Source organism: Mesocricetus auratus, unplaced genomic scaffold, assembly GCF_017639785.1.
Source record: "Mesocricetus auratus isolate SY011 unplaced genomic scaffold, BCM_Maur_2.0 Super-Scaffold_100015, whole genome shotgun sequence".
NCBI classification, from domain to species: domain Eukaryota; kingdom Metazoa; phylum Chordata; class Mammalia; order Rodentia; family Cricetidae; genus Mesocricetus; species Mesocricetus auratus.
Window position 1 is genome coordinate 33,699,673 of NW_024429198.1, and position 15,223 is coordinate 33,714,895.

General features: G+C 38.0%; 1 protein-coding gene across 4 annotated transcripts in view; it reads right to left on the reverse strand.

Moving 5' to 3' along the window:
* Atp9b (ATPase phospholipid transporting 9B (putative)) overlaps positions 1-15,223 on the reverse strand; it is a 195,689-nt gene that overhangs the window by 162,164 nt on the left and 18,302 nt on the right. For all 4 annotated transcript variants that reach the window (XM_040757788.1, XM_040757790.1, XM_040757789.1 and 1 more), the window contains exons 4-5: positions 13,443-13,556; positions 4,212-4,320 (exon numbers count right to left, since the gene is read on the reverse strand). In XM_040757788.1, the coding sequence (XP_040613722.1) occupies positions 4,212-4,320; positions 13,443-13,556 (223 nt within the window). The remainder of the gene's footprint in view (positions 1-4,211; positions 4,321-13,442; positions 13,557-15,223) is intronic.

Consider the following 15,223-nt stretch of genomic DNA (forward strand, 5'->3'; position numbering starts at 1 on the left):
CTCTTGATCCTTCTTGGTTGGGGTAGATGGATCTTGAAGGCATAGGTTCATGTCTTTGATCCAAAAGAGCAAGCTTCTGGCCATTTCTCTCCCCTTCTATCCTTTCTCTGCCTCTTCTCCTAGGATTTCTAAGATAGACATGTCAGCACACATCATGTTGTTCTAATGCCTCTCAAGAGCTGCTCCTTGGAGAGGATTTTGATTTATGCCCTTCAGACTGATGGTTTCAACTGACAGAGTCAAGGTCATTGACATTCCAGGCTGCTCAAATCTGCTACTAAAACCTTCTGGTAAGTTTCTTTCATTCATTAGCCTATTTTTCACCTCCATAATTCTTTAACATATTCATATAATTTCTATATCACTATGGTTATTCTCTACATATTCACATATCATTATCTATTCTTCTGCAATTTCTCCCATCACTTCCTTGCCATCTAGATCAGGAGTAAGACAGTTAGTTTAAACTTCATGTCTTATAGAGCAACATCTGATTTTCATCACAAAAAGTCTGTAAAGTTCTCTTGTGAATGTTTCTTTGCCAGCTTCTTAATCTTTGTGGGAAAGTGGACAAACCAGTAAATCTGGAAATAAGATGTTTCAGATAGTCCTCCTATTCTAAGTTGGTTTTATTGTTTTATTTATGCTGAAAATGTGTTTGTTGAGTGATTTTATAAAGCACGTATTCTTTGTTAGCTATGTTCTCTTATGTTTCTCTTCCATCCGCTTATATTCATCAGCCAATGTTTTAAAATTCCTTTGAATATGAAGAGGAGCGAGGACAGAGACAAAAAGTGTCCCATTCTTTGTAGATTGACTGTCCTCCAGTCCTCCCTCTTTCAGGGTGTAGCCAACAAATGAGGCCGTTCACAACTCTTGCCCTAGTCACCACTTCCTACCTGCATAGACCATCAAACAAAGAACTTCTCGGGCCTTTTCTGACCATTTCCCTATTTCTCAGCCTGTGCACAGGACTCAAAACTTTCCAGTATATATGGATATTTAAATATCCAAATGGGATAAAGATTTTCCTCTCCTTCACTCTGCTGCCTGTCATTTAACTACACTCCACTAGAGTCCAGGCCTCTTGCTGCTTTTCAGGTATTCTGCCCTATGTTCCAAGATCCTTGCCATAAGTCACTCCTCAGCATCATCTGTAGTCTGCAGAGAAAGACCAACAGCAGTCCTCTTATTTAAATAAGTTCTTCCAAAAGGCTGTTGACTGCACCTTCAAGATTTGGAGAGGCTCCAGAGCCAGAGGAACCATAAACTGAAAGAAAAGTCTCCTAACCCTTCCTTCAGTGACTTTATCTAGAGTCACCAATCTTACGGGTGCTATAAAACTCTTAATGCTTTCCAAAGTTGTCACCAAGTTGGTTCCAGCAGTTTCTGGTTGGCTTTTCAGCTTTTCTGTCGAAGGACAGACACATGGAGCTGCCTGCTCTGCATGACGACATTATTACTACACTTACTAATTTTTACTGACATCACTATACCAATTACCAACACACTCTGCTTAACTACAAACACCAAAGTAAAACTAATAAACTGTTCTCAAAATAGTATAAAGTCAGACCTAATTTACCTGGCCATTTGAGGGTCCTTTTTCCTAAATCTTTTTTTCTAGTACTTATATGTGTTAACATGTGCATGGTGGAGGTCAGAAGTTAATGTTGGGTGTCTTTCTCAGTTGCTCTTCATCTTAATTTTAGGGGCAGGGTTTCTCACTAAACTTGGAGCTAACTGATATGGCTAGACTGTGTAGATTCCTGGAGCTCACTGGCCAGTCTAGCTGTATCAGTGAGCTCCGGTAATCGGCCTCTCTCGTTCCCCAAACATATACCCTCCCCAAGTTCACCACGTTACCCAGTTTTTGGCATGGGTTCTGAGGACCCTAACTCAGGTCCTCATGTTTGTACAGTGAGCACTTTACTGACTGAGCCAACTCTCCAACCCACTTCATATCTTTTTTTTTTTTTTTTTTTTTTTTTTTTGGTTTTTACGAGACAGGGTTTCTCTGTATTGTTTTTGAGGCTGTCGGTCCAACCTGACCTCGAACTCACAGACATCCGCCTGCCTCTGCCTCCCAAGTGCTGGGATTAAAGGCGTGCACCACCACCGCCTGGCCCACTTCATCTCTTTTAATAATTTAAAAATATAGTAGAGAGCACTCTTTTAGCATGTGGTACCAGACAACTCCATTTTATGAAAACAAATGTGGACCCATATAACACATTGTTTATGAAAACAAATCAGACTTATATGTAGAGCTAAGTCTATAGCTACTAGAAGAAAAATCATTACAGTATCAGCTTTCTTTGCTACAACATCAAAAGCACAAACAAGAGAAAAAAGTGGATGAATTAGACCAAACAAAATGTTTATGCATCAAGAAAGTAAAGATACAGCCCACAAAATGGGAAAAACTATCTGCAATCATAAACCTGGCAAAGGCTTACCCAAGATAGCTAAGGAATACTTACAACTCAGCAACAGAGAGACCAACAGCTCAGTTAAAAAGTTGTTGAAGGAGCCGGGCGGTGGTGGCGCATGCCTTTAATCCCAGCACTCAGGAGGCAGAGGCAGGCAGATCGCTGTGAGTTCAAGGCCAGGCTGGACCGACAGCCTCCAAAACAATAGAGAGAAACCCTGTCTCATAAAACAAAAAAAAACAAAAAAAGTTTTGAAGGAAATGAATATACAATTATTCAAAGAAGATATGCAAATAGACAGTAAACATACAAAAACATTCCATCTCAATAGTCACTACCAAATACAAATAAAACTTATACTGCTATAATAAACATGTCAGACAATAACAAGTACTGGTGAAGACATGGGAAAATCAGAGCCCATGTACACTGCTAGCAAGAATACCAATGATGCAGCCAATTAAAAAACTGCGTGGTGGTTCTTTCCAAGTATTCAACAGAGTCATCACCTAGCCTAGCAATCTCCTTGCTTGAATACAACCAAGAAAAACGAAAACAAACGATGTTTATGAAAATCTGGTATACGGTGTTCATGGGAGTGTTGGTTATTCGTAACAGTCACAGAATACAAACTCCTCAAATGTCCGTCAGTGCTGACTTGATAAACAAAATGTGGTGTGTCATGCAGTGGGATGTTATTTGTCAACAAAAAGAAAATACTACTTGGTGATACAACATGTAAAAGCCCCGAAAACATGCCAAAGTAAAGCCAATGACAGAAGACCTCACGTCTGACTCTACACATATAAATGTCCAGCGTAGGCAAAACAGACAGAAAAGTAGAGCAGAGGTCACCTAGGACTTTAGTGGAATAAAGGAGGAAAAAGGAAGTGATCCAGTGAATTTTGGATTTCTTTTGGGAATATTAGAAATGTTCTAAAATTAAATGATGGTGCTGACTATACAACTTGATGAAAAGAGCAAAAACACAGATCAGTAAATCTTAAATTAATTGATCTTAAGTCACATATACTCATTAAGGTATTAAAAACAGACAGCTTAAGGGGATTATTTGAGGTAAGTTATTCATTATATATGCCCACATACAGACAGAACACACAATATCCACTCTGATTTTACGTTTCAACAGAACTCTCATTTAGATTCCAGTGTGCCCCACACTATGTCCTCATCAGGTCTCTCTTCTACTGTCACAAAGCCTGTTTCTATCAGTGTGCCCATTCTCTTCCTAAAAACTGCTCCGTTTTCAACTATAGGCAGGGCAATGATGAAAACGAGCTCCTTAAGTACCTATAAAGACCTGAAAGGTAGGAACCCTGTATGCATGCACCCGTGGCCACACTGGATGATGACATTTATTTCAGACACTTGATGCCATGCTATGAACACTGACCTCTATGGGTGTGCTTAAAAAGAAGACATACTTTAAAGTGCTACTGTATATCACACAGCATGCGTACACAGCATCTGGGTTTCTTTCAAATACGTTACAGAGCAAATCATATGTGTTTGTGTGAGTATATGCATGCATATGTTTGTGTATAAATATGACACATACATATATACACATGTACAACACATGCACGCGCACATCAAGAAAATGAATAAAATTCTACTTGAAATTCCAGCATTATATACTGTAAGGAAGTTGGAGCCTATGTGAGATTTCAAGAACAGACTGAACATGCTCCCTTTCTGTGTTAACTCTAACATGCTCATACTAAGCATATGTAGGAGGACTAAAAGTCTCTTGCTTACCTCTTACTGTAAGCTTGCTATATAACTGTGAATTCATTTCCTTGTCTCGCTGAAAACGTCGAAATTCATCAATAGCTTCACGTGCAATAGTAACAGCCAGGACAAATCCCTAGAAACATAAAGTATCTTAGAAAGCAGAACAAAAAAGTAGAGGAAAATTCTTTATTCTTTAGTTGTATTCTTTTCTTCCCTTCAATTTATATTACTCCCTAAAACACAAAATGAATAAAAATAAAAAACACTACAAAAGCGCATGTAATACTCACTGGGAAAAACAGCCTCTTTAACAACTGATGCTAGGAAAACTGGTACCTACATATAGAAGAACAAAAATCGACCTGTATCTCTCATTCGGCCAAATGTCAACTTTTACATGGATCAAAAGCCCTAACATTCAACCTGAAACTCTGAAAATGCTAGGGAAACGTAGGGTATGGGCACAGGAAGCATTTCATAGGACTCCAGCAGCAATGGAAATAAGGCCAAATATCAACAAATGGAACCTCATGAAATTAAAAGGCTTCTGTATATCAAATAAACTTCTAATCAAGTAAAGAGGCAGCCTCCAGAATGGGGGAGGGGTCAGTACTGACAACACAAGAAGAACTCAAGAAACCAAACAAAAAACAACACAATAAGAAATAGGCTAAAGAGCTCAACAGAGGGTTCTCAAAAGAAGAAACTAAATAACCAATAAATATTTGTTAAAATGTTCACCATCCTTACACATTAGGGAAATACAAATTAAAGTGACTCTGAGAGCCTAGCTCATCGCAGTCAGACTGGCTGTCTCAAGAACAACAAATGCTGGAGGCAGAGTGAGGAAAGAAAACTTACTTACTGCTCGTGGGGATATACCTATAAAGCCACTGTGGAAATCAGTGTGGAGGTTTCTCATAAGCTAGAAACAGAACTTCCATAAAGCCCTGCTACACAACTCCCAGGCATCTTCCACAGGCTCCGTCCCTTACAATAGAGACACCTCCACACATTTACCACTGCTCTATTCAAAACGGCAGGGAAATAGATTGGGCCTAGATGACCACCAACAGATGGATGGACAATGAAAATATGGTTCACATATGCACAATGGATTTTATTCAGCCATAGAGAAAAGTAAAATTATGCAACATGCAGGAAAATCCATAGAATTGGAAAATATTACATAAAGTGAAATAACAGGCTCAGAAAAACAAAAACACGTGTTCTCTCTCATGTGTGTAGCTGAGCTTTTAGTTTTATGTAAGAGTATCTATGTGGGAGGGAGGGAGGGTAAATGTCAGGAAATTAGAAGAGGGGCCTATGACAGAGGAAAAAATTACTTTCAACAGAGAATTACCCTGTAATTAAATCACAGTAAATGTTATCTACATTACATTTAAGACCTATAAGTCATGATTGATTCTATTAGTATCTAATCACTTATGAAAATTTTTAAACTCTCGATTATGTTCTCTTAGGAATTACTGAAATTCACTTCCAGATATATTTCCTCTTGAATAGTAATTCTAATGAAAATGTTGTAATACTCTGTTTTTTAATATTTCTACATTTTAACAATTTCCTTTGAGCTTCATTTTTATTTTGATCTTGATACCTTTCATCTTTGTTAGTTCTCATTGTATGAATTTAAAAGTTGGAAAAGATCCAAGTGAATAGAGGGCTGAAAGAATTAAATTTCATACAAAATATAAACTAAATAGAAAAATTAGAGGCTGGAGGGGAGACTCAACAGTTCAGACCACTGACTGATCTTCGAAGAACAAGGTTCAATCCCAGCAACCAGCTGGTGGCATACAGTACCCTGCAACTCTAGTTCTTAACACCCACACATTTAATATAAAGAAAAAATGAGATTGAAAAAGAAAAGTAACACTTCTAAGGTGAGTTCTCATCTACACTGACTACCTGGTTGGGAAGACAAAACTATTTTGGATGGAAGAAACAGTGCAATAACTTCAAAATATACAAAGAACCACCAAAAGAAAACAAAAAACACCAAGAAGTCAAACAACCCAAATGATAAATGGGCTAGTAAAATGAAATCAGCTCTCAAAAGATAAAAACACAAATGGCCAAGAAACAACATACGGAGAAATGTTTTGCCTCACTGGCAATCAGAGAACAGAAAGTATACTAAAATACCACCTTACCCGAGTCAGAGTGGATGTCATCAAGAAAACACAGATTCCAGCCAGAGAAGAGGCAAGTGACTGCACATCCTCACCTCCTGAGAAGAGGCAAGTGGCTGCACATCTCACCTCCCGAGCCTCCACTCCTCTCAACCCAACCGGGTCTCAGCTCCAGCTCTGCAGCAGGCACCTGCTGCAGCCTCCCCCGCCCTTGCCTCCATCTCCAACAGATCCCACAGATCTTCTCCAGCCCTCCTTCCCACTCATCCTGCTACAGGAGGTCCAAAAGAGAAGACGGCAAGAAATAACTCAACTTAGGAATGAAATCCATAAAATAGAAACAAACCAACAGAAAATACAAAGAATCAATGAAACAAATAGTTGGTTCTTTGCAAAAACCAATAAGATTGCCAAACCCTTATCCAAATTAACTAAAAGGCAGAGAGAGAATATCCAAATTCATAAAATTAGAAATGAAAAAGGGGACATAATAACAGATACCAAGGTAATCTACAAAACCATAAGGATATATTTCAAAAACCTGTAATTCATAAAATTGAAAAATGTAAAAGAAGTAGATAATTTTCTTGATACATACCACTTACCAAAAAGTTAAATCAAAATCAGATAAAAAATTAAATGGACCTATAGCCCCCCAAAAATAGAAGTAGTTATTAAAAGAAAAAAAAAAGCCCAGGGCAGATGTTTTTAGCACAGAATTCTACCAGACTTTCAAAAAAGAGTTAATGCTAATACTCCTCAAATTATTTCACAAAATAGAAACAGATGGAACATTGTCCAATTTGCTTTGTGAAGCCATAGTTACCCTTAATAACCAAACCACATAAAGACTAATCAAAGAAAGATAATTACAGACCAATTTCCCTAATGAAATGGAAGCAAAAATTCTCAATAAAATAATTATAAACCAAATCAAAGAATACATCAAAAAGATCATCCACCATGATCAACTAGGCTTCATTCCAGAGATACAGGGATGGTTTAACACATGTAAAATGATAAATATAACCAACCATATAAACAAATTGAAAACAAAAATCACATGATCGTATCATTAGATGTAGAAAAGGCCTTTGACAAAATCGAACACTCCTTCATGATAAAGGTTTTAGAGAGATTAGGGATACTAAACATAATAAAGGCAGTTTATAGCAAGCCCATAGCTAACATCAATTTAAATGAACAGAAACTCAAAGCAATTCCACTATAATAAGAAGTAAAACAGGTTGTCCACTCTCTCCACATCTATTCAATACAGTACTTGAAGTCTTAGCTAGAGTAATAACACAACTGACAGAGACCAAGGGATACAGATTAGAAAGGAAGAAGTCCAAGTATCTGTATTTGCAGATGGTAGGATAAGACACATAACTGACCCGAAAAATTCTACTCAGAAACTCCTTCATCAGATAAGCACTTCCAGCAAACTTAGCAGGATACAAAATTAACTCACGGAAATCAGTAGCCTTCCTAAATATGATTGACAAATGGACAGTGAAAAAAAAATCAAACACCTTTCACAATAGCTTCAAAGTAATATAAAATATCTTGGTATAACTCTAATCCCCAAACAACCCAGGCTGTTGCCAATATTACTGGTTGCTCTACACAAACTGATACCAAGTCCCCACTCCTAAGACAAAGTCTACACAACTCACTGAACATGGAGACGTTGAATTAGGTAGGACCTCAACAGAGCCTTCATCTCCATGTGCTAGTGTCTTTGGTACAAGACTGTTACCAAAAGGGAATATGAACACCAACCCAGCTACAAACCCTAGGATGGACAATGGTGGTCTGCCTGCAAGATATTTTAGGGAGATGGTGGCACAAAGAGAGAGTAACCAACCAATTCTAATTTGACTTAAGGCTCACTCCATGAGATAGAATCCATACATGACACTGCTTAGGTGACCAACCTAAAACTAGATAGTTCAGAGACCTACGGTAAAACCAAATAGTACTGTTCTTTAAAAAAAAAAAAAAAGGAAGGGAGAAAATGACATTCTGCTATAATCGAAAATCAGTGCCTTCCTCGGCCATCATCAGAGAAGTATCCTAGTGCAGGAAATAGAACAAATCTAGAGACTCACAACCTAGACATCACATAGTGAGAGACCCTGACACACACAGCCCTAAACAGTATGTCTCCACCAAATCCCTCCTCTGACGGCTCAGGGAACCCCAAGAAAGAAGAGGCAGAAAAGAGTGAAAGAGCCAGAGGGCACCAAAGGAAACAAGACCCTCTACCTCATCAGGACCAAACCACACATGAACTCAACGACTGAGGCAGAAGGCACAGGGCCTGTACGGGTCTGCACCTGATGGGGTCCTACAGCTGAAAGGAGAAGGGGATACGTGCCACCATCCTAACCCAGAAGCAATCTCCAATTGAGAACAACTTACAAGTGAAAGTTTAGTTTCCTCCAAGAGAGTCTCACCAGGGAAACTACTCTTACAGGCCGGATGCATGCCCAGCAGGAGATGCCCAACAGAAGATGAACTCAAGGGCATCTTTGGAGGTTACTTGACTTATAATGCTGTCTTTAGGGGTTTTTTTAACTTTATTATTGTTTATTTTCATTTTATTTTATGTTTTTCTTCTTTATTTATATATTACATTATTATGCATTATAATATATATTATAATTATGTGTAATATATGAAATATATTATGGCCTCCAGATTAGTGTTTTTACATGATTCAGAGTGTGTGAAGGAGTGGCTCTCAGTCTCTTGTGCCTTCTACTGGGCTCTTGGTTTGTTTGTTCTGTCCAAACCAGCATGTTAGTTTTTGCTTTATCTTACTATATTTTATTATCAACCCATAGAAGCCTGTTTGTTTTCTGTTTTGTTTTTGTTTTTTGTTTTTTTATTTTTTTTTTCAGACAGGGTTTCTCTGTATAGCCCTGGCTGTCCTGGAACTTGCTCTGTAGATCACTTGAGGCAGTCTTTTAGCTGAATGTAAGATCATAAGTTTCTGCATTTCTTAATAACTTTTAGGAGTCAGGAATATATCATTAACATAGTGTACACTATTATCTTGCATTCTTTAAAAATATTTTATGAAAGTAACTTTAGTTGGGATCCTATTGCAGCATGTTTTTCGGGTTTAACATAGGTTTAGAAAGCTGGTCCATTTTTGCACATATATATCCATTTCATCTTTCTATATTTTTAATAAGATTACATTGCAACTTACATATCCATTTTCTTGATAGGTTGTTTCTAAATTTTTGCTATTAGAGATTGCTGTGACTAATAATTTGGTTTTTCATAACTCCTTATGTGCATTTAGAAAACATCATTATGCTACATATTTCCTCATAATTTACTTTTAAAGTTTTATTTTTTTATTTTTGAAAAGGCTGCTCTATGTAGTCCTGGGTGGCCTGTAACTCAGTATGTAGACTGTGCTAGCCTCAACCTCATAGTGATCTATCTGTCTGCCTCTGTCTCCCAATGCTAGGATTAAAGGTCCACATCACCATGTCTGACTTACATTTATTATTTTTTTGATGAATAAAATATAGCATTAAAGAAAAATTTTAAAAGAGTAAGTTTTTCTAATACTAAATACAACCATATTTATGATTTTAATGTGTTTATTCTTGCCTTCTTTTCTATAATTTCTTACATTTATCATTTAAATATTATTTGCAGTTTGGACTGAAATTTATTTTAAGTTAAACAATGATAGTTTGAGAATATAAATTCCTAAAAATCTGAAGCAATGCATAATTAGTCATATTTGCTTTTAACCTTTGTCTCTGGTTTCACTAGGATTTTTTTTAATCAATTATTTTTTGTTGATAAGGTTGCACTATGTATCCTTGGCTGGTTTGAAAAGCCCTCCATAGACCAGGCTGGTCTCAACTCATAAAGACTAGTCTGCCTGTGTCTCCCAATGGTCTCTTTAGGGAAAAAGGGGTAAATGCCTTTATTTGGATACTTTATGAAGAGTTTTATTTTTTCAAAGTTAGTTACTTTACCCAGGGTTGGGATGAATTTGTGTGTATATGAGTATGTGTATGCATACATGTGCATGTGTACATGTGTGCATGCATACAGAGGACATACTTTACGCAACAGCAACTTCCTTGTTTTCATGTTTGCACTCACTTCCAGTTCTGATTTCATTTTAAGTTTGTTAGCTTGATTCCAGGTATAAGTTTGCTTTTGAAATGTCAAATAATTTTTTTGGCATGTTAAGACTTTAATTGTATTTAGATAATTATTTTAACATGAAACTAGTTCATTATGCATGGAAGGGGTAGGAATGAAACTCTGCTGTGGAATACTCCCTTTGCACATTGTAAAAATGTGTCATTCGAATTGGTTTAATAAAATGCTGATTGGCTGGCAGCCAGGCAAAAAGTATAGGTGGGCCAGCCAAGCCAAAACTGCTGGGAGGAGGAAGGGCGGAGTCGGGGAGATGCCAGTCAGCCACTGAGGAAGCAGGATGTGTAGAAAATGAGGTAACAAGTCATGAGCCACATGGCAAAGCAGAGGTAAGAAGTATGGGCTAATTTAAATGTAAGAGTGAGATAGCAACAAGCCTGAGCTAACTGCTGAGCATTTATAACTCACATTACGTAACGAGTCAGTTATTTGGGAAGCAGCTGCTGGTTATCTGGGAGCAGGTGCTAGGACAGGAAAACTGCCTACAAAAGCCCTTTTTTGTTTCACTTCTTTCAGGACTTGAATGTTGTTGTCATATTTAGATCTGAGAATTAAGGTATTTTATGGAGTTTTATTTCTTGATTTTACAGTAGCAAAACTCCTATCTGAGAGATAAGAAGGGTAACTACTGATGAATGCGTGCGCGTGTACATGTCTCTTAATATTTGATTTAGCAGAATTCTAAAAGATTTGGTGAGCACACTGATTCATCTTCAAATCTAAGAAACGGGCTTGTGGTATGTTGTTGGCTCATTAATTACAAAGTCACCAAAGAATTTTTTTTAATTTAACCATATAGAATTTCAGAATTATAAGATAGGTTCAATATTTTTTATTATTAAAAATCACTTTATTATAACAAATTCACAATTAAAACATCAGACAGTTAGATTAAGGTAGTCACTCAAACATTTGCCCAGTTCCAAATGCTACTTCTCAGTGAAATATAATTAGAATAACCATTCTAAAACTATGGAGTTTTGCTTAGGGTTTTGCATTTTCACTATTAATTACAATTTTATACACTTATTCCCCAACCTAGACCAGTGTCTGTTTCTAGACTATCTTCTCTCTGACAATTCAAGTTCTATTAGGACAGGATTTTGTCTAGCTTTGTTCATAGTATCAACACTCTCTATAGTAGTGCTGGATACAAAGGAGCTGATCAAAACAACTGTGTATTCACCACTACATGAACTTTAAATTCTTTAGTGAGCATACATAGTGTTTAGGTTCATTACAGCCTTTTCAAACAAGACACTTCTTTCTTACCTCCTGAGCGCCTATCCTCTACACCCCACCCCTACATCTTGTACTCTTCTACCCTCTCCCTATAGTCTCCTTTCTGCATCTTGTCCCATGGGTCATACTGGTCTCCCCACACTTCTCAACACCTCCTGTCCCCTCTTGCAGACTTCTTTCTAGTTTCATAGCCTTTGCAATTTTATTCTAAAACACACTCAAAAACAATATTAAGCATTTTTTGTCTTACCAATCACGTTTCTATAGAATAACTCCCTTCAAATAAATAAGCTCATTTAAATTGTGTTCAATATATACTGACAACCCTCCTAAGAGGCAGCCCACACGGATTTATGCTACAGTGGGTAAGTGCCATGCATCACTTTTTCTTGTAGATAATGCCAATAATGCCTCTTTGAACTTAACTACTTATTTTGGTTTGAATGAAAACGGCCCCCATAATACACATAGGGAGAAGCATTATTGGAGATGTGGCCTTGTTGATGTAGATGTGACCTTACTGGAAGAAGTGTGTCACAGGATGGGCTTTAAGATTTCAGATTCTCAAGGCAGGTCCAGTATCACTCTCTCTTCCTGCTGCCTGTCGATCCAGAAGAACTCTGGATCTGCCTGCATAGCACAATGCCCCACCACGGTGATAATGGACTAAACCTCTGAACTGTAAACCAATCCCAACTAATTGTTTTCCTTTATAAGAGTTGCCATGGTCATGGTGTCTCTTCACAACAATAAAACAATGATTTAGCAAGTGAAACATGCATTCATTTATTCAGCGATTTTGTATTTATAGTCCATACAATTATGGAATGCTGTCATTCCTAAAATCTACTCTACTGTTCTGGCTTGTGGACTAGAAGTCATTAGCGACACCTAAATATAACTTTACTAAAGAGCACTGTACCTGACCTGGAACACAGGTCTTACCCCTCCATCGGCTCTACAGCCTCACTGGGAAGTCTCTGGGTGAGAAAGGGGCCTACATGAGCCACATGGGCAGCTCAAGAGCATACACTCAGACCTTCAAATCTGAAGTCACATGCTGAGGACACCTGACAATGTCACCCTCTTGCACTGAGGGAATAATTTTATCTGTTGTATGCCTCTTATCATCTAACCAAAAAAAGAGCACACAAAACGATCAACAAATCATATAAAGCTACACAGAGAGTATATCTGAAAGAGGTATTACCAGGCTTTGAAAGAGCACTCACTGGGTTAGCAACCAGGAACTACCCTGCCATCTAACACCTCAGAACTTTCACCATCGTGACACTGAGTGTCAGGAGAGTAATCAACAGTGCCAACCAGCAGCATTCCTGGCAGCTAAACAGCACAGGGAGGAGTAGGAGCAAGCAGAATGTTGCCACCCCAAGGTCAGGTGAGGAGTACCTCAGGCACGCCACTTTGTGACTCCTCCAGAAGGAGGGACCTACACACCTGCAGCTCTGCAGTGATATCATGCTTACTACAGGACTCATGGGAGTTAAGTCACAGAACTCAGCATGGTCTTTTACCAAGAGTTTAATGATGCACAGCAATACCATATATAAAATGCAGTCAATGTATCTCACTCAACTATGAAAATTATATGCTAAGTATTAAGTAATATACCATAGCTATAGAAGTATTTTACCAGAGGAGCCCAGTAGGTGTAGAGGTAGCCAATTTTCAGTGCTGGTACAAACTGTGAGCAGGACACTACCAGAAAATAGAGATTCAAGAAAAACTTGAATTGTTCATACAAAACCTAAAAAAGAATAAATAAATTAGCACAACCCCTTCAAGAAAAAGGTATTAAAACTCCAATCAATTAAAGTTCACAAAGCATGCAAGCACATTCCCATCAGTCAGAGTAAATTAATTACTTCTGACATTGGCTTCCAAAGGTATGCCAAGATCACCCCAACTGTAAGATACCATTTTAAAGATAATTAGGCCTTTCAACTATATTAGAAGTATAGGGATTAAGACTGGGCTGGTTTAACCCCCAGAAACAGCTGACTAGACAAAGGTTAACTCTTGAAACGCAGGCATCAGCCTGGGAATCCAGCATGGGACTGATCAATACCCCCTGAATTTGGGTGTCAGTGAGGAGGCCTAGGGAATCTATTGAGCCTTAGGCAGCAGATCAGTACCCATCCCAAGTATACACACGGACTTTGGACTCCCATAGAGTCTCACCCTGAACCCTTGGGGAAGGGTCTAGGCCCTGCCCTATATGAAATGACAGACTATGGACACCCCCATGGAGGGCCTCACCCTCCCTGGGGGAATGAGGGGATAACGGGGGAGGGGTTGGGGGGAGGGCACGGGAGGAGGGGAGGGAATGGGAGAGGGACCTGGAACTGACTTGTGAAGCAACCTCGTTTCTTATCTAAATTTAAACTGGAAAATAAAAAAAAAAAGAAGTATACTTCCCTAACAGTTTTATTTCTTTTTACATGAACTCTAAACTGTTCACATATACATCACAGTAGGTGACACTCCTATGCTTTAGGCAAGGTAATGAGTACACAGATCATATCTGAGTACCAATGAGGAAGCTCTTACAAAGAAACCACCTAAATGTCTGAGACTTATCAAACGGGAAAAAATTGTGTGTGTGTGTGTGTGTGTGTGTGTGTGTGTGTGTGTGTGTGTGTAATATAACAGCAGTGTGAGCACGGGCACTGAGCTTTATAAACAGGTAGCGAACAAGCCAGTGGATCCAAGCTTGACTACAGGATATCTGACTTACTAACTCTCAGAACAGAATAACCATTCACATGAAAGTAACTAACAGACCAGTTTTCAGGAAGACAGCAGCCTATACTCTCTGGCACCATTTAGTACTTGATTTTTGCATTATTTTCAAATATGAGATAAATTTCATCATTTACTACATTTTACGATTGCTAAAACTGAAATGTTTTGCTTTTTCACCTTCTTTTTAATTCAGGTCAAGGCTTCAAGAGCTGAAGATAACAGCTCAGAGGTAGGCCAGCATACATGAGGCCCTAGATTTAATCACAACATTGTAAAACAAAAAATAAATTAGTTAAATAAAATAACTTTTAAAAGAAGTAATAAGAATTATAGTTAACAAAAAATAATTTTTAGCTATGCACAGTTGTGCACCCCTTTGATCCCAATGCTGAGAAGACAGAGGCAGGCAGATCTCTGCAAGCAAGCTGGGGCCAGCCTGATGGTCAGGGCTATATAAAGACACCCTGTATCAAAAAAACCAAAATGAAAAAAGAAAGGATAATTCAAATAACAGTATTTTCAGTTAAGCTTACAAAGTTATAAAGTGGAAATGAAAAATCCTCTTGGAAGCCATTACTTGTGCAAGGTGAAAGACAGCAATTTCAACAAAAGAACAATGGGTTAAATGGTTACTGTTGACTTAAAGAGCTAGAACCAGGTGTATATATT